Source organism: Salvia hispanica, chromosome 5 (genome assembly GCF_023119035.1).
Source record: "Salvia hispanica cultivar TCC Black 2014 chromosome 5, UniMelb_Shisp_WGS_1.0, whole genome shotgun sequence".
NCBI classification, from domain to species: domain Eukaryota; kingdom Viridiplantae; phylum Streptophyta; class Magnoliopsida; order Lamiales; family Lamiaceae; genus Salvia; species Salvia hispanica.
In genome coordinates, this window is record NC_062969.1 from 33,478,409 (window position 1) to 33,502,673 (window position 24,265).

The 24,265-nt window shown below is 33.3% G+C and overlaps 2 protein-coding genes across 3 annotated transcripts; both read right to left on the reverse strand.

Moving 5' to 3' along the window:
* Positions 1 to 10,910: 10,910 nt before the first annotated feature.
* On the reverse strand, positions 10,911 to 13,069 carry LOC125186778 (putative E3 ubiquitin-protein ligase RF4). The gene is made up of 2 exons (XM_048083222.1): positions 12,953 to 13,069; positions 10,911 to 11,470 (listed from the first exon to the last, which is right to left on the reverse strand). The coding sequence occupies exons 1-2, from the start codon at positions 13,058 to 13,060 to the stop codon at positions 11,003 to 11,005; spliced, it is 576 nt and encodes a 191-aa protein (XP_047939179.1). The 5' UTR covers positions 13,061 to 13,069; the 3' UTR covers positions 10,911 to 11,002.
* A 4,359-nt stretch (positions 13,070 to 17,428) lies between these two features.
* Positions 17,429 to 20,050, reverse strand: LOC125189050 (actin-7). Of its 2 annotated transcripts, none has more exons than XM_048086219.1 (5): positions 19,916 to 20,050; positions 19,091 to 19,163; positions 18,588 to 18,981; positions 17,877 to 18,490; positions 17,429 to 17,821 (listed from the first exon to the last, which is right to left on the reverse strand). In XM_048086219.1, the coding sequence occupies exons 2-5, from the start codon at positions 19,148 to 19,150 to the stop codon at positions 17,756 to 17,758; spliced, it is 1,134 nt and encodes a 377-aa protein (XP_047942176.1). In that variant the 5' UTR covers positions 19,151 to 19,163; positions 19,916 to 20,050; the 3' UTR covers positions 17,429 to 17,755. The 2 variants fall into 2 exon arrangements, with proteins under 2 accessions (XP_047942176.1, XP_047942177.1); XM_048086220.1 differs by having other exon boundaries at positions 19,903 to 20,049.
* Positions 20,051 to 24,265: the final 4,215 nt, after the last annotated feature.

Below are 24,265 nucleotides of genomic sequence, written 5' to 3' on the forward strand. Positions count from 1 at the left end.
AAGAAGAAAATAGGAGTAAATACACATTTATCAATACTACTCCCAAAAAGATTTCCTAGGTTTTCTAAAATAAACAAAAGTGCCGCCGCCTCAGCGCCTCTTATCTCCTCCTCTACCCTCTGTTCTCTGCCAAATTCTCTTCCTTGGAGACAAAAAAGCCATAGCGTGGGGTCGGAGCCGGAGCAGCCATGGGTCACCGGCCGATTTTGGGAGAATATCAGAGGCACTCACGGACCGGCGGTGGGGTCGGCCGACCCCACCCGACCCCACCTGGGTCGTGTAAGAGATGGTGAGAGTTGTATAGTGGACCAATAGGAAATGCTGGCAAATAGAGGAGGCAAAGCAAAAATCGAAGCTAGAAATATTAATGGTAATAGGGTCCCACATTCCACCAACTCATAGGAGTCTCGTTTTTCCATTTTAGTCCGTTCGTGAATAGAAGTTCCAGTTCACTTTTACTATAAATGGTAATAGAGTCTCACATTCCACTAAGTCATACCACTCACATTTTATTTAAAACTAATATATATAAGTGAGATTCATATTTTACAAACTTTTTTCTGCCCACTTTTCTTAACATTCCTTTAAATCCATGTCGCCAAAAAATTGAGACTCCTAATAATAGAAGAAAGGAGTTAATTTCATTAAGATATTACTAATTAATAAAAATTAATTTAGATGAACTTTTTATTTAATTTGCTGAATTGTGTTATTTAGTTAGATTATCTTATTACATTATAGATCAGTTGATTCTAATTGCTTTTTCCTTTTTTTTTCTTTCTCTGCAATAAGAGCCAACAATAATGAATTTTGATAGTTGTTCATGTTTTCTCATTTTTTCACTAATCAATATACTTTTGTATATTTTTTGAATTTATATTTCGTACTGTAAAATATAATTGTTTACCACTTTATAAAATAAAATAGATCGTGTATCGCCATGATTGTTTACCCAAATATTTTATTATAAACTTTGAGATTTCATTCATTGTTATTTATACTCCTATTTATTATGAATATTTCTTTTCATTTCAATTAATTAATTAATAGCACATAATTAGTTTAAGAAAAAATAATTGACATGTAGCACAATTGTGATACTACTTTTGTGTGTAGAAAAATAGCAAAATTTAAAATTCAACATAGTTCCTCTTCTAATTTATACTTCATAATAAAATACATTAAGTGCGTGTTGCGTGTATATTTGTATATGCTGTGATCAATGTCGAACCATTCTTAAGGGTCGAACTAGAGACTAAATTAGGGTCCTTCATTTTTTTTAATCTTGTGGTTAGGATTAATTTACAATTAATTTAATTTTTTATTCAATAAAAACATGCTGAGGGGTATTTTCGGAAATCAGTTTATTAAGCTTCATAAAATACGTGAATCTCTTTCCTTCTCAATTCTACGATCTTCATACAATCTTCACGCAATCTTCATCAATTTTTACTCAATTTTCTTCAATTTTCTCGCAATGTACGTGAGCTATATAATCTGCATCAACATATTCTTCAATTTGCACCAACATCTTCTTCAATCTGCATCGATCTCCACGATCTATCTCAATCGCGATCTGCCGCAATCTGCAATTTCTTCAATTCACGTTCTACCTCCATCGTGTTTTGCTTCCTCAATTCACGATCGTTTTGCAATTGCTGCATCGTCGAACAATCACGATCTGCATCAAATTCTTGATCGATCTGCCTCAGTTTTCACAATTCCTTCAATTCACTATCTGCCTCAATTGTCATCCATGGAGTATTCCACACGTGAAATTCATCAGCATCTCGATGGAGTAGGAACGACACCGACAAATTCTGCGGTTGAAGATGGATATTCATCGACCTATAATGAAGAAGCTAGTATTGGATCAATTCTGGATGATCTACAATATCAAGGAGGCATTCTATTCGATACAGATTCAGATTCAGAGTTAGAAGGAGAAAGTAACGCAGTTGAAGGTTTGTAATTTTTAATTTTTTCATTCTATAGTGTAAACAGATTCATAATGAAGTAAAAGGTCGAATTAATGCGGTAACAAATACACTAATGAAGTATTTTTATCGTAATATGATATACTGACATGCTCTTTATTGTATGCGATAAATACGAATCATAATGAACTAATATTTGATTATAATGAAGTAGTAATACAACCGAATGAACTTATATGCTTGTTGAATGAATATGTTTTGTTTTGTTTTCATTTTCCAATAACTGTAGTTTGTATGCGATCAATACGGCACATAATAAACTAATTTCTAGTTATAATGAAGTTGTAATACAATCGAATGAACTTATATGCTTGTGGAATGAATATGTTTTGTTTTGTTTTCATTTTCCACTAACAGTAGTTTGTATGCGATCAATACGACATGTAATGAACTAAGTTCTGGTTATAATGAAGTTGTAATACAACCGATGAACTTATATGCTTGTTGAATGAATATGTTTTGTTTTGTTTTCATTTTCCACTAACAGTAGTAATTTGACAAAATAAAGTTAAAGCCATATTGTATAAACCTATGAAGTAGTTAATTGCCAAAATGAAATAATAAAACTTATTAATGAAGTAGCAGACTCTAAATATGAACTATCTATTTACTGCTGTTGTGTTGTTTCATATTCTTCAGATATTTGGCAGTACTTCATTCTCACAGTTTATTACTTCATTCGTAATCATTTACTTCATTACATAGGTCTTTTCCTCATATGTGCGAATGAGCATTATTATGGTATTTGCTTTTGCTTCAAAAGAAATGGAATTGTTGTACTAGATAACTCTGAAAATGGCGACGACAATGATCTCACAACCAATTGATTATAGGGACATTCCAGAGACACTGGTTTGTATTCTTCTAATATGATTGAATTTTATTACACTTACATATGAACTTGATACACAACTAAAAATAACATAAATTTTGTTTTATACACGTAGAGATCATATTTTTGTCACTTCCTCACCAACACTGGTCTTCATAAACAGTGCAAGAGTATATCCAATGCTAAAATACAGAGATTCAAAATGCCATGGAGAACCTCTAAAAATGTTGAAGACTGTGGAGTATTTCTAATGCGCCACATGGAGACATACAAGGGTGAGCGCGAAGGATGCTGGAACTGTGGTTTAAAAAAATCAAGTTCAGGTGTGCTGCAGAGCTTGAGGGCCAAATATTGCTCGGCATTGATGTTAGCAAATAATAGCCATAAAAGCTTCAACAACAAACACGTTACAACAACATTCTATGAGGAGGAAAGCAAACACGTTGTAATAGATGTTGAGAAGATGATTGCAACATATTTAAAGAAGAAATGAAGATTTTAGCGATTAAGTTTTGAAAAATACATACACCTGTTTTGAGCAATTGAAAATAAAGTACCACGCTTATTAATGTTGTTCATTATTAGATTTAAATACTGCATTGAGTAATAGATATAGTTCATTGTGTAGTAAATTGGTAGAATAAAGTAATAAATTATAATAATGAAGTAAAAAACCATAATAATGAAGTGTCAGATTCTTATTATGAAGTATCTATTCACTGTGTTGTATGGATTTATTGTTTTAGGTTTAAATTTAACTGCTGTGTTGTTTGCACATACAAATGAACTAAATATTCTATTTGATGAAATAATAACCTCATGTGACGAGGTAATGCAAATTATCTGTTTTCATAATAACTATAACCTAGTTGGAATGAAGTAATAAAGTGTCAAAATGAAGTAGTTTACTACTGGAATGAAGTATCAAACCTATTGGAATGAAGTAATAAATTACAAACAAATAAATGTATAACATCATTCTTAGAAAATCAATATGCTAACAAAAGAATATTAATAAAACAACTCATCACTTATATTTGCTTCTTCTTCTCATCTGTATTATCACAATTCCTTGAATCATGCCGACCAACCACATGACATTTGGCACATCTACGACCAAGCTTGGACAAATCCTTTATTTCTTCATTTCTCACATCTACGACCAGGCTTGGACATATACTTTATTTGGCAAATAAAACAAGACACTTGTATAAAACATAAAAACTAACTGTTGTTAGTAAAAAATCATAACAAACACAAATCATTCCGGTATATAAATTGAAAATGAATAGATATTTACTTCATTCTAGTAGGATTTTACTTCATTCTAAAACATTATTACTTCATTGGACTACGGTTTTACTTCATTCTAGTATTTGATCAAACAAATGCTATATACATTCAAAAAACCAAGTTCCCTGTGTTTTCACTGTCTAGGAATTAATTAATAATGATCAGCTGCTGTAGTTTTGTTTGAGCAAGCATATTCAAATCCACTAGTCGAGCCGACTTGATCATCAAGCATAATAGATTCATCTTTACAAGAGCAAGCTTTCAAAAACAGTAGTCATGTCGGAAACCAAAATCAAAGCTTACAAAGTGATGAAGCAAAAAACATGATTGATAAGCTATATCATCATCTTCACTCTCTATGTTCACTTCATCTACATTGAAATCATAAACATTAGACTTAATATTCAGTCATTTTTTTTATCGTACTAGAGGGCCAGAACAACTGACATAAATAACAAAAAAAACACACAACTTAATCATCAAACCTCTACATTCTTTGAAACATTTCTACGAACACATCAAAGACACAATTCCAAGCAACCATCTCTTACCTCTGATTACCTTTCTCTTCTACTATGTCTCTTCATGCTCGGATCACAATTGAACGCCTACGTTGACCTTCTTCCGCTTTGCTTCATGAACTAATTGAACAGAATCAGAAAACAAATTTGTCACACCTCAAACCTTATCACGTATGCACTTACTATAAATAAATTTTAAATTTTAAATAAATTAACCCACGCTTCAAGTACATAAAATGCACATATTATATCATTTCAAAAAACAACATTTATCAATTTCATATTTCAAACCATTCTAAACTGCAGTGGGACCCTCTCACCACTCTATATATTGTACATTTATCTATATGCAAAAATGATAAGGAGGAGAAGTTGCCAAAATGCGTCAGCCGCCGACCCTTATAATCACTGTAACTCACATTAACCCACGAATCATTGATATCTTATTCCTGAAAAATATTAGTGGTTTATATGAGCCACAACTCAGTGTATATAAACCTTACCTTTAATTCCACATACAAATATCAAATACATTCATTCACCAACATATATCACCGGAAGTAATAAATATCATAAACAATTTAATATTCATATGCATATGCCTCTACTTTCTTTTTATTATTCTGTGACACATCAAGCCTGGTATCTGCCCGGGATTTCCATTGTATATGACCCGAAGGTCCCTTTTTTATCATTTGACCTTTCCACGAAGGCCCCTCTTTGCATTTTGACTTTCCACGAAGACCCCCCTTTGCATTTTTGACCTTTTCACGAAGGCCCCTCTTTGATTTGACCTTTCCACGAAGGTCCATCTTTGCATATTTTCTTTGACCCGTAGGTCCATTATTGTAACAGCCCGCCCTCCTAGGGTATAATAAATGCGGCGGCTGCTACCCAAAACCGACTCTAAAGAAGTAAACATAGGCTAGGGTTTCATTTAAAGAGTACTGACCAAAAGAATTGGAAGAGATATCAGAGTATTTAATGCAACAACTTAACCTAGAAGTTTAAAGGAAGGAAGATATCATAAATGACGATCAAAATATCTTATCATGCATGTCTCAATTCTTTTTCCCTTTTCCCATTGATTTATCTTATAATTACTAATCAATCAAGATCATGTTTATCACACGCAAATATTTAACCATCAAACACACTCTACACGACACAACACACACACACCACACGACACGCACACACACTACACACACACATGCACACACACACACACACACATGAACATATTCCCACATCCCTTTTATCCCACTTTTACTCAACTAAGATGCATGAGGGTTCGAGAAGACCGATTAATCGGTTAGAAAGAAGAAGAAGATGAAGAAAAACTTATAATTAAACAAAGTACCTTTTTAGAGAAAAACGATCGGTAGAAAACAAGTATTAGCCTTGGTTCTTCAAAGTTCTCTCCTAGTTTTCGAAAATTATGCTTCTAGGATGGCCAAGATTTTGTTATGGTATATTTTACGGAATAGAATAAAATATCACGGAGCAAAATAAAAATAAGAATTCTCCCAATTTGGAGTGAAAAGTGGCGTCTCCTATGCCTTTTAAATAAGGCATGGATTTTTAAATATTGACTAGAATACGGTAAGGCAAGATCTCTTGAGGTATGGAATGATTTGGTAGAATAATTAAATTCTAGGTATGGAAGGAAATCAAATAAGGGATCAATTAAATAAGCAAAATAATATTTCCTTCCCTACATGGGTGATTTTCGAAAATCACCTAGGAAAATAAGGGGCTTGATTTTCCTCTTTTAAAATAAGAAAATAATTGGGTCTTGGATTTTAATTTGGGTAAATATCCCAAGGATTAAATTAAATTCGGAAGAAATAGAATTCCTCTTCAAAGGGGGTCTAGGGTTCGAAAATTACAAGAATTGGGTGGCAAGTATTTATGGAAATTTTCTCTAATATTCTCACTCACCCTTAACACAAATAATTTGCCACATAATCTCATAATTCAAGAAATCACATGCCACGTCACATAGTCATCAAATTTGACTTTTCAAACTTCCCGGTCAAAGAAACTCATGCAATAAATTCACTCATCGAACAATTCACATCTTCCACGTCCAATAATAAATTCTAGGGCTCTAAAATTAGGGTTCGGAAATTCGGGATGTTACAATTATCATTGTATATGACCCGTAGGTCTTTTTCCATTGTATATCAGATCCAGAGCAAGACTGTCACATATCCTCTTTAATTCCATGGTTCAAATAATTCCAATACCATGCATCAATCATATCCATTGCACTAATTACGTACCCATATATTTCATCAATAATAATTCCAATGCATATTCATTGCACAAATCACATATCCACAACATATTTCACCCTCAATATCAAATACTCCCTCCGTCCCGCTTAAGATGACATGTTTTCATTTTTAATTTGTCCCAACTAAGATGACACATTTCATTTTTTGTAAACTTTCTCTCTCCAATTAATACACATACACTCAACCACTTTTTCTCACCCCAATTAAAATATTCATCTTTCTTTCTCTCTATTTTAATACTTCCACCCACTTTTTCTCTCTCCAATTAAACACATTAACCAATTACTCCTAAAATCTCGTGCCGGCTAATGAATGTGTCATCTTAGCCGGGATGGAGGGAGTAACACATAGCAATCAATCACATAAAATGTGTAAAATTAAAAGTGTGATTTATACACGCCTGATTATTGTAAGTGTTCTATCCGAACTCCTAACTCCTCTTCCTGTTCAACCTTGATCATATATAATATACCCAAATTAAAAATACTAAATATCATAACTATCTTCTATAATATAACATGCCTATAAAGAAATAATTTAAGAAATATAACTATTCCTACTACCCTTCTACCTTCGGACTTTTTTTTTTCTTCCTCTCAGACTCCAGGTTCTCGCTTCCCTTTTGTTTTCTTTAAATAAAGAAATATACTTCAAAGGCCTATATATGGTAAGTTCTAGTCGGTTATCAGAATAGGTTTCACACATTCATTTTACTATCTCTAAAATCCTTACGCGTATCAAACAAAAATAAAATATTATAATTGATGTAAGTAGATAAAACTCTAAGTAACTAAAAAAAGTACATTTAGTTGATTGGAACTACATCCTTTTATGTATGCACAACAAATAAATATTATGTGCATGACTTAGTAATTAGAAAAATACTCCTAATCTCACACGTACATATACATATATGCCTAATACATAATTCAATTATTTATAGTTTTAAGCTCAATTGCATGTAATTATGTAATACGTAATTGCTAATATCAAAAAAGTATATTTCTAAACACCATATTATATAGAAACCCACTCAATCTCTATAATTCTAATAAAAATGTATATCATGTAATTATAATAAAATATGTAATTATGCAATATGATGTATGATTTGGGTCACAGATGTCACAAAATTAATCGGCGTGCCTTCGTTCGACGAGTTGCGTGTTTCAACCATTTTTGAATGTGTGTCAGAATTGAATTTGTTGCTGCAGTTGTTGAACTCGACGGCTGTAGTTGTCGAACTCAGGAAACTTGATTTGGAGATTTGAAGATGGAGATGAATTTGTTGTTGATGTTGTTGAACTCGATGACTGTAGTTGTCGAACTCGTCAACTCGATTTGGAGATTTGAAGATGGAGATGAATTCGATGTTTTAGTTGTTGAACTCAACGACTGTTGTTATCAAATTCGGCAACTCGGTTTGGAAATTTGAAGATGAGATGAATCGGCTCTCGATTTGGAGATTCTGGGAAGAAGAAAATGCGTGAATGTGAATTAGAGTAAATTGTTTGGATGTGTTTAACCCTAAAATTTTTACCCCCAATGCAAATGACGTAAATACCCCGTATTGAAGTAATTTGTGCACGTAATGAACTGCGAAAATTAACTCTACAACATTTCATCTAATCCATCAAATTTAAGATCTAAGGGTCCAAATTTGGTCTCTAGTTCGGTCTTTAAGACTGGATTTGTAAATAATAGGACTCTGCACGCACAAATGTATCGGCATAAAGATTCACAAACATAGGTATAACAAATGTAAATAAAAAATAAGGTTAATGCTCGCAAAAGATAAGATGAAAATCGATGAAACTGTCAAGTAACACACAAACCCCCCACAAAAAAGGAACTGAAATTCATCATAAATTCATAATAAGATCAATACTTTGTTTCTAAACAAGGTCAGCTGTAAGAACTACTATAAACATCAACAGATTTTTTCCCACTAGAAAATATCATAGAATCATACGAAACACTTCAAGAATCTCATCACTGCAAATTTTGAAAATTAGGCTACTAATCTTCTCAGCCATCAACCTCACCTTTTCTTGCATTTGTGCTACGTTTTGTTGTATGCTGAGACGAATGAGCAGATGGGATCGGGATGGCCCTCGTTTCTCAGGTAGAAACAACGAACAACAGAGGATTTCAACTTCAGCAACAGCTCATTAAACTCTACATCAATATCAGATGCCAAATTAGTCATTTTCTCATTGGTTGTAAATGGACAATCAAGACAAGGAGAGACTTTGTTCGTAACATCAGAGGATATAAAATGTTGATATTGTATCAGAAAACCAGAATCATAACAAGTTTGTCCAAATCACTGGTGTGATTAAAGATAATGTTTATCACACAATCGAAAGATGCCAAATGAATATATCATAAAAAAAAGAGAAATCACAAGAAAACAAAAGATCACTCAAGGCCTGACCTCATTAAAATCTTTGTCTAAAGATAAAGAAGGAAAACATATCCAAATACAATCTCAACAAAAGTAAAATAAACTTGGAAGGAAGAAAATGACATAAATTCCAACTTTTTGTAATTTCTTCCTACTCCGAGTTTACGTAGTTTCAGTGTACACAGATTGCTTATGTTTGAAGTGTATAAAAAGATTACTAAAAGAGCAGTTTGCTATGGAAAGAGTTTGCAATTCGACCAATTTACATATGTTGTCTGGTAACTCCTTTAATTCTCGATTCCGGCTTGAGTCAAGTTGCCTTAACTGCACTAAATTTCCAATTTTTGTCTGATATGTTAAACCATATTTAGAGAAGAGTTTGCACGAAATAAAGCCTACATATGATTTTGAGGCCATCCTTTGACAGTCCGATGCATTGAAAATCCAATCATCTCAAGTGAATCTGCGTTTCCATTCCCACTGTAGTTGTTACCCTAAGACATTTCAAGCAATCACAAACTTGACAAAACCTCTGTCTCACGTCACGAGGAGTTGTGAAGACTACGATATTCTTGGACATGAGAAACCATTGAAAAATCACAAATCTGACAACTTCTCTCTTTATCATCATCCTTTCTAAGAAATACAGCAAAATCATGTACTATATCATGCATTATACACCATTCTATCTGCTCCCCGGACTCATTTATCTCAACGTCTTGAAATAAATAACCATTGCTAAATCGTTCAAGCACTCTCGCCCTTTGAGTTCCACATCACCACAACCCCTATTAAAGGTGGAAACCTATCCATCATCTTCATTTCCAGCTTTAATACAATTATTGATTCCATGTTCAGTCTTTTGCAAATGAATTAAGTTAACGTTCACTCCATAGTTGCATGATTTGATTTTTTGTCGTTTTATATATGTTGAAATCCGAGAGCACATTTTGAAACAATTTAATACACGTAAATAAATTTGACATCCATGATCCACAAAAAATATTATAAGTATATTAAATTAAATTTAAATTTCCTTTCCAAAAAAATAGATTCTTCATTTTTCGAAGCCTTAATCTATTAGTTAGAGAGCAAAAGTGTTACTAACTCTTTTGCACCTAATCGTCAAATTTAATATTAGATTTGTTTAAGGTTATATGAAATTATTATGATGTTATCATTTACTTTAATAAATAAATTTCTACCGTGTAAAAAATGTTACTTGTATAAATCTATAGTTTAATAGTATATAATAATATACTAGTATACTTGAGTTGTTGTAGGAATACATTTGTATGTGCACATTTGTACGCAATAAGTGCATATATAAATATGCACATAGCACACACGAATGTATTTTTTCATGCAGTATATAATGAAAAGTATAATATAATTTGATTGAATTTGATGATTTATGTATGGAAGAGGGTTTCACCACCGTTGCTTCTTCTTCACCTTCATCTTTTTCGAACATATTTTTTACTAACACCACTCTCAATTATTTTCCATTCGAGGAATCTTTGAGATCGATTTGTTTCCCGTCGTTACAAGCTTCCTTCCTCAGATTCATGCATTCTACAACTGTTTCAAAGTTCTGTTTGAAACTGTAGTTTGTACTAAATGTAATAAAAGGCACTCCAACTGAGCTGCTAATCAACGCGAAAAATAACAGAGACACGCTTTTGGATGGCCGTCCTGCAAGAAGGGCAGTCTGTCATCCCATGCTTCTCATGGATCACGTTGCACTGAACGCATAGAACCTGATGCGCACATGGGATGAAAACCACAGAGATCTCATTAGTCAAGCACATGACGCACTCTCTCTCTCGTTTCACATATGGAGCCTCGCTGAAGTTCTCCTGAAAGACAGCCAGCCTTTTCGTCACGTTAAGAGCTGCTATCTTCGATATATCAGCAGCAGCGAGACTAAACTCCATGATCATTTTCTGAAGCCTCTTTATGTCTTCATCATATTTCTGCATCTTCTTTTCAGTTGTTTGCCTTATGTTTTCTGCTTCTATTTTCATCGAAGCCTCTTCTTCCTCTAGTTTCCTCCTCAATGAATCAATATTCTCTATAGCTTTGGATTTCTCCTTCTCCGCCTGCTTCCGCAAAGCCTGAATTTGTGGCATAAACATGGGTACATCAATCCATGAATATGGTTTATAAATAAATCCATAGTTAGGGTGTATCTATGTAACCCCAACGAAAAAACAACAAATGTGTATCTATGTAACGGTTGTACGATATCCAAATAATTTATAATTAAAGGACAATCAAAATCAAACATAAGAGGAGAGTTCGCGTTGTTTTTCTACTTAATCCGGAAAACAATTATGATTACTTTGTAGTCAAACCAACAAGCAATAAATATTCATAATTTTTCCACACATAAATCACCTACAATCAGTTCATGATAAATATATTTCCAGTGACAATCAAGAATGAAGCTACATGCAAAGAGAAACACACACAGAAATGAAATAACTAAATAAGAAACACAAAATAATTCCCACTTAATTAAACAAACCACACCAAAACCAACTAAAAACAAGACCACATAGAAGGGAAAGAAATTTAAACGCTCGAAAACACGCAAGACAACAAGAAGAGTAAAGAAAACAAAGAATCTGAGTAATTTTCATGAATTTACCAAAACAATACTCCCCCGTCCATAAAAAATAGGACACATTTACCATTTTTGGCCGTCCACAAAAAATAGAACACATTCATTTATGGAAAGTTTTCAACAAAATAATAATCATACACATCATTTTATTTACCACTTATGCCATTAGAATTAAAACTTCTCTTTTACACTAACACTCCTTCTCTTTTACTTTTTCTCATTCTCTCTTATTTTTTTCTCTTTCTCGCTTACTTTACCAATTCTACATTAAAACTCGTGTCATATACCAATTGCCCTATTTTTTGTGGACGGAGGGAGTAATTGATAAAGTTGGTGCAATGAAGAGCAGAGTAGAAATGCTAATAAGTTAAAACAAAATGGTGTGAAATGCAAATTGAAGGCTCCAATACACGAAAACACACACCTCTAAGCTCACTCTGTCGTCTCTCTCTTTCTCTGAAGAAGAGAAGAAAGGTGTATCGCTATACAATTGAGATGGTGTAGTTAATGTCCAACTCATTTTTGCATCATGATTCCTACCTTACCACTTTTGTATTTGAGAATTATATTTTCGAAAAGTTGTTGGTTTAGCTACTTGATGATTTTTTTTTTCAGTAGTCTAACAACATACTTCCTCCGTCCCCGATTAGGAGTCATACTTTGACCGGGCACGGGTTTTAAGAAATGTAAAGAAAAATTGGTTGAAAAAGTTAGTGGAATGTGGGGTCCATTTTTTTAATATTGGTTTTATAATAAAATATAGTGAATTGAGTTAGTGGAATGTGGGACCTACTTACTATTTATGGTAAAAATGAAGTGTGACTCTTAATTGGGGACAGACCGAAATGGAAAAGTGTGACTCTTAATCGGGAACGGAGGGAATATGTAGTTTGGAAACTGAACTTCCTGTAAACTAATTGATACAATGCTAAACTAATTGATACAAAAAAAAAAACAATTTATGCCATACCTTGAATTTATCCTTGTGGGCTCTAGCTTTTACTAGTCGATTGTCGATGACAAATTTTGCTTCCAATAATGACTGCAATTTCTTGAGGGTTTCCAGTTTTCTTTCCATAGCAGAAGATAGTGTTGTTTTCTACTTAATTCACAAAACAATTACGATTACTCATCCATCTTCCGGGCCAAAAAATTGAATAGTCGAACCAACTAGAAACAAATATTCATAATTTTTCCACACATAAATCAGTTCATGATAAATAAATATCCAATGATGATTAAGAAAGAAGCTAACTGCAAAGTTTCAAGAAGAACTCTTGCATAAATTCCCTTCACTGAAACAGTCGTGTAAACCAAGATCCGAAACACACACAGAAATTAAATAAGAAACGCTAAATCAAAATAGAATGCCGACTTAACGAAACCTCACCAAAACCAACTCAATACAAGAACACACATTAGGGAAAAAATGTAAAAGCTCGACAAACGCAGAAAAAACAACAGCAAAGAAGACGAAGAATCTGAGTTTTTTTCATGAATTTACCAAGACGATAATCGATAAAGTTGGTGCACTTATAAAAAGGAGTGAATTGCAAAGTGATGGCTTAAACACGGGAAAACACACACCCTCTTTTTGCTATTTTCCGAGCACTCAACCGTCTGTCCGTCTCTCTCTCTCTGTGAAGAATCTCTCCGGACGAGAGAAAAAGTGGGTGGTGTACTTTTACACAGTACTCCTTCCGTCCCACATAATTTTACACAATTTAACTTGGCACGGGTTTTAAGAAATTTAATAGAAAGTGAGTTGAAAAAGTTGGTGGGACGTGAGTCCTACTTTTAAAATATTGGTTTTATAATAAAATGTGAGTAGGAATGAGTTAGTGGAATATGAGGTCCACTGAAAAAATGGTAAAAGGGAAATGAGTAAAATTATGTGAGACGGACTAAAATGGAATACTGGGTAAAATTATGTGGGACGGAGGGAGTATAATTAATGTCCAACTAATTCCTATCTTGCGCCACTTCCGAATTTGAAAATTTAACTCATATAAAAAATAAAAAAAAAATTGGCAGTATTACTCCCTCCGTCCCGCTTTAGAAGTCCCGGTTGATCAATTTTGGGCGTCCCGCTTTAGGAGTCCCGGTTGAGATAAATTAATAAAAAATGCTTACAAAGTGTTAAAAGTGGGTCCCAACAACCACTACAACTAATAAAAAAATGTTAAAAGTGGGTCCCAACATCCACTAAAACATTTATTTATTGGACACTCAACTAAAAGTGGGTCCCAACATCCACTACAATATTTATTTATTACACACTAAACACTTTTTTCTTAAAACATGTGTCCGACTCAACCGGGACTCCTAAAGCGGGACGAAGGGAGTATTAGATATAAATACAAAATTAATAAAAAATATAAAAAAGATAAATAATAGCAATAAGAGTATTATTAATAAAAAATAAGACTAATCTCATTTTGAAAGACTTTATTATAGATAGAACTAGTTTTTTTCGACGGACTAAAATGACAAAAATAAACTTTTATTTGGATGAATGAAATATTGTAAATAAGTTATTGTTTTAACTTTTTTCCATTCAATCAATTCTTTTAGTAGCCTATCAACATTGTATTCTTGGGTAACAAATGTAAATGTATTTTTTTATAAATAATTCTTTTATTTTCTACTGTTTGAGAAATCATACAAAAATACTAATATTAGTTGCACGAATCGATGATCGTGCCACTTTTGTTATTTTCGGAGCGCTCTCTCTTTCCACCCCTATCCCTCTCTCTCTCTCTCTGAAAAAGAGAAGAAGTAAGGTGTTATTAAAGTCCTACGCATTCCTATCTTGCGTCACTTCCAAATTAAAATTAAACTCATCCATCCCATAAAAAAAGGTTGGGAATATTATTTGTTATATTATGAAATTAATAAAAAGATAAAAAGATAAATAAAAGCAATAGGAGTATTATTAGTAAAAAAAATAAGGCTAATCTCATTCTTAAAAACATTCATATAAATAGATTAATTTTAGTGGACGGACAAAAATGACATAAATAAACTATTTTTTGAATGAAGAAAATATTATAAATAAGTTGTTGCTTTAACTTTTATTCGTTCAATAAATTTTTATTAGTAGTCTAACAACATTGTAATCTTGGCTAATAGATATAAATGTCAGCATAATAATTCTTTTATCACTTCCACGACTCGTTGATTGTGCCATTTCTGTTATTTTTGGAGCTCTCACTCGCCTCTCCCTCTTTCTAAAGAATCTCTCCGAAAAAGAGAATAAGTGAGTGTGTCTTGTTATACTCACATTCCTATCTTGCGTCACTTGAATTTGAAATTTAAACTCATCCATCCCATAAAAATATAAAGTTGAGAATATTATTAGTTATTCCGTCCGCGAATAGGAGTCACGTTTTATTATTTTAGTCCGTCCGCGAATAGGAGTCCCGGTTCACTTCTACATTAAATGGTACTCCCTACGTCCCACAAAAGATGTCACATTTTCCGTTTTAGTTTGTCCCACAAAAGATGTCACATTTCCTATTTTGGAAAAAGTTCCTTCTCACATCAATTATAAAATTATATTTTCTCTCTTCACTTAACACACAAAATAACATCTCCTAAAATCCCGTGACATTTCCTAAGTGTGACATCTTCTCTGGGACGGAGGGGGTAATAAGGTGTCACCTTCTACTAACACATTCCTCTCACATTTCATTTAAAATTAATATATGCAAGTGGGACACTTATTTTGCTAACATTTTTCCACCCACTTTTCTTAATATTTCTTAAAACCCGTGCCGTTCATGAATGAGACTCCTATTGGCAGACGGAGGGAGTATGAAACAAAATTATTAAAAATATAAAAGAGATAGATAAAAGCAATAGGTCTATTATCAATAAAAAAAAAGTCTAATCTCATTTTAAGAAAACTTTATTATAAATAGAATTAATTTTAATGGACAGACTAAAATAACAAAATTAAACTATTTTTTGAATGAAGAAAATATTTTAAATAAGTTGTTGCTTTAACTTTTTCACATTCAATGAATTTTTTTTGGTAGCCTAAAAACATTGTATTCTTAGGTAACATATATAAATATCATTCTATTTTAAATAATTCTTTTATTTACCACAGTTTGAGAAATTATTACTAAAATACTAATATCGATTGCACGACTCATGATCAAGCCATTTTTGTTATTTTTCGATCTCTTATGTCTCTCTCTCTCAAGAATCTCTCCGAAAAAGAAAAGATGTGAGCGGTGTCTTGTTATACGATGAAGTAATGTTCAACACATCCCTATCTTGGGGCCACTTCTGAATTTAAAAATTAAATTCATTCATCCAATAAAAATTATTAAATGAGAATATTATTAGTTATAATATAAAATTAATAAAAATATAAAAGAGATAAACAAAAGCAATAGAACTATTATTATTAAAGACTAAGAGTCTAAGACTAATCTCATTTTAAAAAAAATTAATCATAATTAGAATTAATTTTATTAGGCGGACTATAATAACAAAAATAAACTATTTTTTAGATGAAAAAAATATTGTAAATAAGTTGTTACATTTACTTTTTTTTTTCATTTAGTGAATTCTTTTAGTAGCGTAACAATATTGTATTTTTGGGTAACAGATATAAATATCATTATTTTGAAATAATTTTTTATTTCCACTGTTTAAGAAATTATTACAAAAATACTAATATCAGTTGCACGACGACTCTCTGATCGCATGAGCTCTCACTTGCCTCTTTTTCTCTAAAGTATAAAAAGGGATAAAGAGGGTGGTGTCATGTTATACAATGTAATTAATTCCAACACTCCTACCTTGCGCAACTTCCGAATTTGAAAATTAAATTCATTAATCCCATAAAAAAAATGGGAATATTATTAGTTATAATACGAAATGAATAAAAATTTAAAAGAGACAAATAAAAGCAATAGGTCTATTATCAATAATAAAAAAAAGGCTAATCTCATTTTGAAAAACTTTATTTAAAATAGAATTAATTTTATTAGATGGACTAAAATAACAAAATTAAACAGATATTGACTATTTGTATAGGACTATCAAAAAAGAAAATATGATCTATTTTATGGGATGGATGAAGTATTTTTAAACTATGCCTAGATATTCAAGTATGGATCCCACATCAAAATATTAGGCAATGAGATGATAAAATATATTCTATTACCCGATAGTAATTTGAAATTCAAAACCGAAAACGGGTGGGTATACATAGCTCTTCAGGAAAGGATCAACCAATTCACGAATATGTTTAAAACTTTAAATACTCTACTATTACAAAACATATGACCTGTTCAAAGTCGAAATATCACTAGTTTGGACTTGGTTATGGTTAACCTTGACTTGTGATATATTCGAAAACTAAAAATAAAAAATGAGCTGACACGATCAATTTTTTTCCAAGTACGAAAATAAAATTGTGAAATCAAAATGAAGCAAAAATCCCTAAGTTTCAGTCTGGTATTACAAACTTATAAAAATTACAGCAGATCACTACTAATCAACAAACACATATGATAATTACTACTATGAAACATCTGCCAACTCAAACCATAATACCATTGAGTGATAATACACAACTCTTCTACAAAGTAATATTGGAAGAGGGAAATTTTGAAAATGATTTTGTAAATTTTTTCAAATCATAATAATAGTAAAGACTCGGATAAAAGGAAAAAGGAAAAAGGAAAAAAGGGAAAAAATAGCAAAGCATCAACAATCTTACGAATCCTCTTTCAAGGCACCTTGTGGGGTGGGTTTAGAAGCATTTTCTGTGCACGATTGATGGGCCGGACTCATCATATTCGGACTTGGAAATCCACATCTTTAATCACAAAAAACATGATTTAATCAATGAAGCTGAAATCTAATAACCATACCTGCTGGAAGGTGCTGAGAGAAGCCAGGATGGAGCCTCCGATCCAGACACTGTATTTCCTCTCTGGTGGAGCCACCACCTTGATCTTCATGCTGCTCGGGGCAAGGGCTGTGATCTCCTTGCTCATACGGTCAGCAATGCCCGGGAACATGGTGGAGCCACCACTGAGGACGATGTTTCCATACAGATCCTTCCTGATATCAACATCACACTTCATGATGGAGTTGTACGTGGTTTCATGAATACCAGCAGCTTCCATTCCGATCATTGAGGGCTGGAAGAGGACCTCGGGGCATCTGAACCTTTCTGCTCCGATGGTGATCACCTGTCCATCAGGCAGCTCGTAGTTCTTCTCCACAGCAGAGCTCGTCTTTGCAGTTTCGAGCTCTTGTTCATAGTCGAGAGCAATGTAGGCAAGTTTCTCCTTAATGTCCCTCACAATTTCCCGCTCTGCTGTAGTCGTGAACATGTAGCCACGTTCTGTGAGGATCTTCATGAGGCTGTCGGTGAGATCACGGCCAGCCAAGTCAAGACGCAGGATTGCATGGGGGAGAGCATAACCTTCGTAGATCGGGACTGTGTGGCTGACACCATCCCCAGAGTCGAGAACAATACCTGCACAAAATAAAGAATTTGAGCATGGTTCAGATAGAGCAAACAATCGAGATATTCCAGTCTTATAATCATCAAATAATTTCTTCTCTTTCCTCACCCGTTGTACGTCCACTGGCATAGAGAGAGAGAACTGCCTGAATGGCAACATACATAGCAGGAGTGTTGAAGGTCTCAAACATGATCTGGGTCATCTTTTCACGATTGGCCTTTGGGTTGAGAGGGGCCTCAGTCAAGAGGATTGGGTGCTCTTCTGGGGCAACACGAAGCTCGTTGTAGAAGGTATGATGCCAAATCTTCTCCATATCATCCCAGTTGCTGACAATACCATGCTCAATCGGATACTTGAGGGTCAAAATACCTCTCTTGGACTGAGCCTCATCACCAACATAAGCATCTTTCTGGCCCATACCAACCATGACCCCAGTGTGACGAGGGCGCCCCACTATACTAGGGAAGACGGCTCTTGGGGCATCATCCCCAGCAAATCCAGCCTGATATATTTAGATCAACAACATAATTAGTTAAGACAATCAACTTAAAAACAAAAATTGAAATGGTAATCATCAATTAGGTTTGTTAAGTCAGGGAAATTGAGATTACCTTGACCATTCCAGTTCCATTGTCGCAAACGAGGGGCTGGATATCCTCTGCTTCTGCCATCACTTATTTTTATCTGAAGACAAGAAAGAATCACAAGATCATCAACATAGACATATATATGAAATCATGAATACCAAAAGCCCAAATTCAAGGGCAAAATTTCACTTCATATTCAATTACAATGCCATTCTCCGAACTAGAATACTTTCAAAGTTCAGACGAAAACTGATCAGTAGCCCTTGACGACACAAGATCCACAAACATAAACAAATATCAACAATGGAAAATCCTTAAGTATTTCCAATTTTGACTCAATTTAAATGACTTGGATTTTGACTCAAGAGCAGACCACAGGATTAAGCAGCCAATTTTTAATTACAATATACTACAGAACATCAATTAATCAAATAGTTAAATGGTACACTTACATTTCTCACCAAATTTTGGCTATAAATAGGAAATTTCAAAATATAGCAAGCTCAAACCAATAGCAAGATCCCAATCGAACACAAGCAAACAAATAAAGAACTTCAAACAAGAAGAGTCACTGGAAACACACGATCTTCACTTATAAAGACTCACACATGCATAGGCATCAATGATCTTCAAAACACACATCGTCAGATCCATCAAAACAATTGTCCATAAAAACAAAAATTAATACTAGATCTCACATAAAACAACAAATCGAGACTATCAAAAATCATAAAAGTGGAAATAACTCGACTAGATTCAAACATTTTTGTAAACAATAAGGATAAAAATCGAGTCTTTGTAACGAGAATCGCCAAGAACTAAGACAAAGATTGGACCTTTGAGGATTACCGGAGATGGGAGTCAAATTCTTTGGTGATTCTCTCCGAGAGACTCTCTCAGAGATGTGGACTGTCTCTGTTAGTTTTTCTCTTTGGTCTGAAATGAAAATAAAATCAAATGAAATGGAATGCAGACCCTATTATTTAAATGAAAGCTCAGCCTCACATTAAATGCAGATCAAATGAACCTCAAATTCAAGATTATGAGTTCTGAGCCATTGGATTCAAATGATTTGATTTTGTATATTGTGGTACGGTACCCACGACAGCATCGTCAATATAGCTGGCTGCCTTTTGCACTTTGTTTTCAAATTAAAAACAGATAGGAATGTGTTAGGACTTTAATTACACCTTATAATAAGATATCGCCCGCACCTTCTCTTTTTTGATGAGATTCTACATATATATAGAGAGAGAGGGGCGAGTGAGAGCTCAGAAAATAGCTAAGTGGCACAATTAGCAAATCATGCAACCGATATTAGTAAATTTTGTACTCCCTCCGTCCCGGAGTATTAGACTCACTTCTTTTGGGCACATGATTTAAGGAATTAATATTTAAATAGTTAAAGTGGAGAGAGTAAAGTATAAGAGAGTGAAAAGTAGAGGAGAGAAGAGAGAAAAAAGTAGGTGGAGAATAAAATAAGATAGATGCTTTTTGCTAAAAAAGGAAACGAGTCTAATATGTTGGGACATCCCAAAAAGGAAAGTTGGTCTAATACCTTGGGACGGAGGGAGTAATAATTTATCAAACAGAAAGAAGTAAAAGAATTATTTAAAAAAGAATGATATGTTTCCCATAAGTACAATGTTGTAGGCTGCTACTCCATCCGTCCCAGATAACAATCCTATTGCTTTTATTTATTTCTTTTATATTTTTATTAATTCTATATCATAACTAATAATATTCTCAATGCTTTTATTATTATGGAATGGATGAGTTTAATTTTTAAATTCAGAAATGGCGCAAGATAGGAAGGTGTTGGACTTTAATTACACCGTATAACAAGATGCAGTCCAATTCTTCTTTTTTTCCGGAGAGATTCCTGAGAGAGAGAGAGAGGGGCTAGTCAGAGTGCAGAAAATAATAAAAGTAGCAGGATCAGCGAGCCATGCAGTTGATATTAGTAATATTTTAGTAATATTGTATATTTTCTCAATCTGTGAAATATAAAGGAATTTTTTAAAATAAATGATATTTATGTCTGTTACCTAATAATACAATATTCTTAGGCTACTGAAAAAATTCATTGCACGAAATAAAGTTAAAACAACAACTTATTTGCTAATTTATTTTCTTTAATTTTGTCTGTCTACTAAAATTTATACAATTTAGTATAAAGTTTATTAAAATGAAATTAGTCTTGTTCTTTTCAAATAATAATCCTTTTGCTTTTGTTTTATTTCTTATATATATTTATTAATTTAGTATTCATTGTACGCAATAACTTTAAAGCAACAACTTATATACAATATTTCCTTCATCCGAAAAAAGTTAATTTTCTATATTTTAATACTTCTTAAAATTAATTTTATTATTATTCAAGTTAACCAGTAATACAATGTTCTTTATTTTAGTCTTTTTCTTTAATAATAATAATCCTATCACTTTTATTTTTTTTTATATTTTTATTAATTTCATATCATAACTAATAATATTTCCAATTATTTTATTTTTATGGGATGAATGAGTTTAATTTTCAAATTCGGAAGTAGCGCAAGATAAGAAGGTGTTGGACTTTAATTACACCGTATAACAAGACACAACCCACTTCATCTATTTTTCGGCGAAATTCTTCAGAGAGCGAGAGGCTCATAGTGCAGAAAATAACAAAAGTGGCACGATCTATTTTTGTATAATATCTGAAACTGTGGAAAATAAAGGAATTATTTATATAAAAAATGATATTTATGTATGTTACCCAATAATATAATGTTCTTAGGCTACTGAAAGAACTCATTGCACGAAATATACTTCACAATTATGGTTATACAAATTCCAACTATAACACCCTAGCACAGTTTATACTTCGATAGAACGAGTCACATAAGTTTTGCACATGCGGCACAAGTGTAGATTACTAACACTAGGGTTGTCAATCCTAAATCCGTAACTCCCAAAAGCTCCTAAGACCCTTATAAAGTACTAACTCTCAATTAACAGTTTCGTTTTAAGGGAAATTAATTGTAGTGTCTATTAAGTGGACCTAACTACCAACCTCCTCTCACGACTATGAAGCAAGTTATATTAATTCATCACCGAATGTGTCACTCAAACGTGAAGCATTATCCAACAACTTAGGGAAGAAACGAAGTAAAAACAAAACATATATTAAATTGCAAAACGGAATTGTTACTAAAGTCGTTATTAACACATCCCTAGAATCCTATGAATTTAGTTACACATGATTGAATAAGCTAAAAACATAGATTGTTGGAAAAACAAAGTGAACATAAGAGCTAAAGTAATAAAACCCAAATGTTGAATCCTTGTAGCCTTGATCTTATCTGGATTCCTTCGTCAACCTCTTGCACAATGAAGAACTCTCAAATTTATGCTTTAGAATTAAATGGCAAAAAGAGGATCCTTAATGAAGAGGTTTGAGGGGGTATTTATAGGGGAAAATTCGAGCTCCAGCAAATAAGGTAAAAAGTGGCTAAGTTTGGTAAATCTTGGTGAGGAAGTAGGTCAATTCTGTGCGCCACGTTTTCGCAGCGGGCTGCTGCACCTTGGCCAGCGGTCGCTGCAGGTTGATCCGTAGCTTCTGCCTCTTGGATAGCGGTCATTGTGTGCTCCCCAGCGGTCGTTGGACGTGTTCTTCGTTTCAACACAACTTTCTGTTAGGTTTGGTATACTGAAAAGCATGTTTCGAGCAAGTTTCGCGCGAATAGAATCTTGCTTGTATACGTAAAACTCTACAATCCACTTTTAACCCGATTCAGTATTATTCGAGCAGTCTCGCACGAATAGAATCACTATTATTATTACATTGTGTTTGCTTGTGCATTTATAAGATGTTTTACAAACATTTAAATGCATAAGAAGTAAACAAAGTCTAAGTCTTTTGCTTAGTAGACCGGTTGTGGGCGTCGTCCACTTTAAGGTAACACGGTCAGATCTATGCAATGCTTTGCAAAAGAAAAAGAAGAATTTCACAACCTAGATAGGCTTTGGCTACCTATCGTGAAAGGTTGCAATGTCAGTCCGCATATTTCTAAGCCTTACTGAAATAAGATGACATTGGTGTGGTATAGCACTGAACGGATCTAACAAAGCAAGACGTGTCTTTATGCTATCTACCGAAAGACTAGGTCTTGATAAAATACTATTTCTTAATCTACATATGTTAGCATTGAGCATACGGTATTGATTATGCACTACTTTGACTTATCAAATGGTGCGGGTTTTTCGCAACCCAATAATCCTGATATATTGGGTAGTGGTGATTAATATCTAGCGGTGCTAGGATTGCTATTATGTTGAAACGTGCGTGAGGTGAGTCTCGTTTGATAATGTCCTCAAGAGGAGTTTGAACAAGGTTTTATTATTCGGAAAACTGGCCAGTTGGAGTTTTATTACTCTATGAATAATAAATAAATGTTTCTTGCTAAGTCCACTCTTAAAATTAATAAGATATTAATTAATTAAGTCCATAGCAGACATTAATTAATTAATGGACATTTATATCTTAAGCGCGGGAAATAAATAATAAACAACGGAAACCCGGATTACTTGTAATTTCGAATTTGGATGGGGAGAGTTCAATATTACTTCTGTAGTGGCTGCTCGTAATATTCCAATTATAACTTATATTAAATTGTGAGTTCAATTTAATTAGTAAAAAGTAAATTGGATGAGCCCATATCCAAAACTTTCCATAGATCCCTGTCTGGGCCCAAAACGAACTTAATATAAATAGGAGAATAAAGGAGACAGAATGGTTACAATTTTTATTCTCAAATTTTTCGAAAATTTCGAACTCTCCAGCTGTGGAGGATTTCGAATTCTTCACCTATTCCCAAAAGGATTTCTTCTGTCTTCTTTATTTAAGTCATAGTATTTTGATAAGATAAGCCCACCCTGATATCGAGATATAGTTCGGGAACCAGAGAGAAGATCCGTGGTCTAGTATCGAAGATCATCATCGTGGAGAAGGCGCAAACAATCGACGATTCTTTGGAGAATCAAATCGGTAACTCTAAACCGTAGAAATCATGTTTTAGGATTTATATTTTCTAAGCATGAATTATTTGCATTCTAGCATGCAATTATCTGTTTAACATGTGAATTGATTAATTGCATAATCGGTCAAATAGATCCTACGTCTGATTTATTTGTTTTGTACAAGTCTTCCGCTGTGCA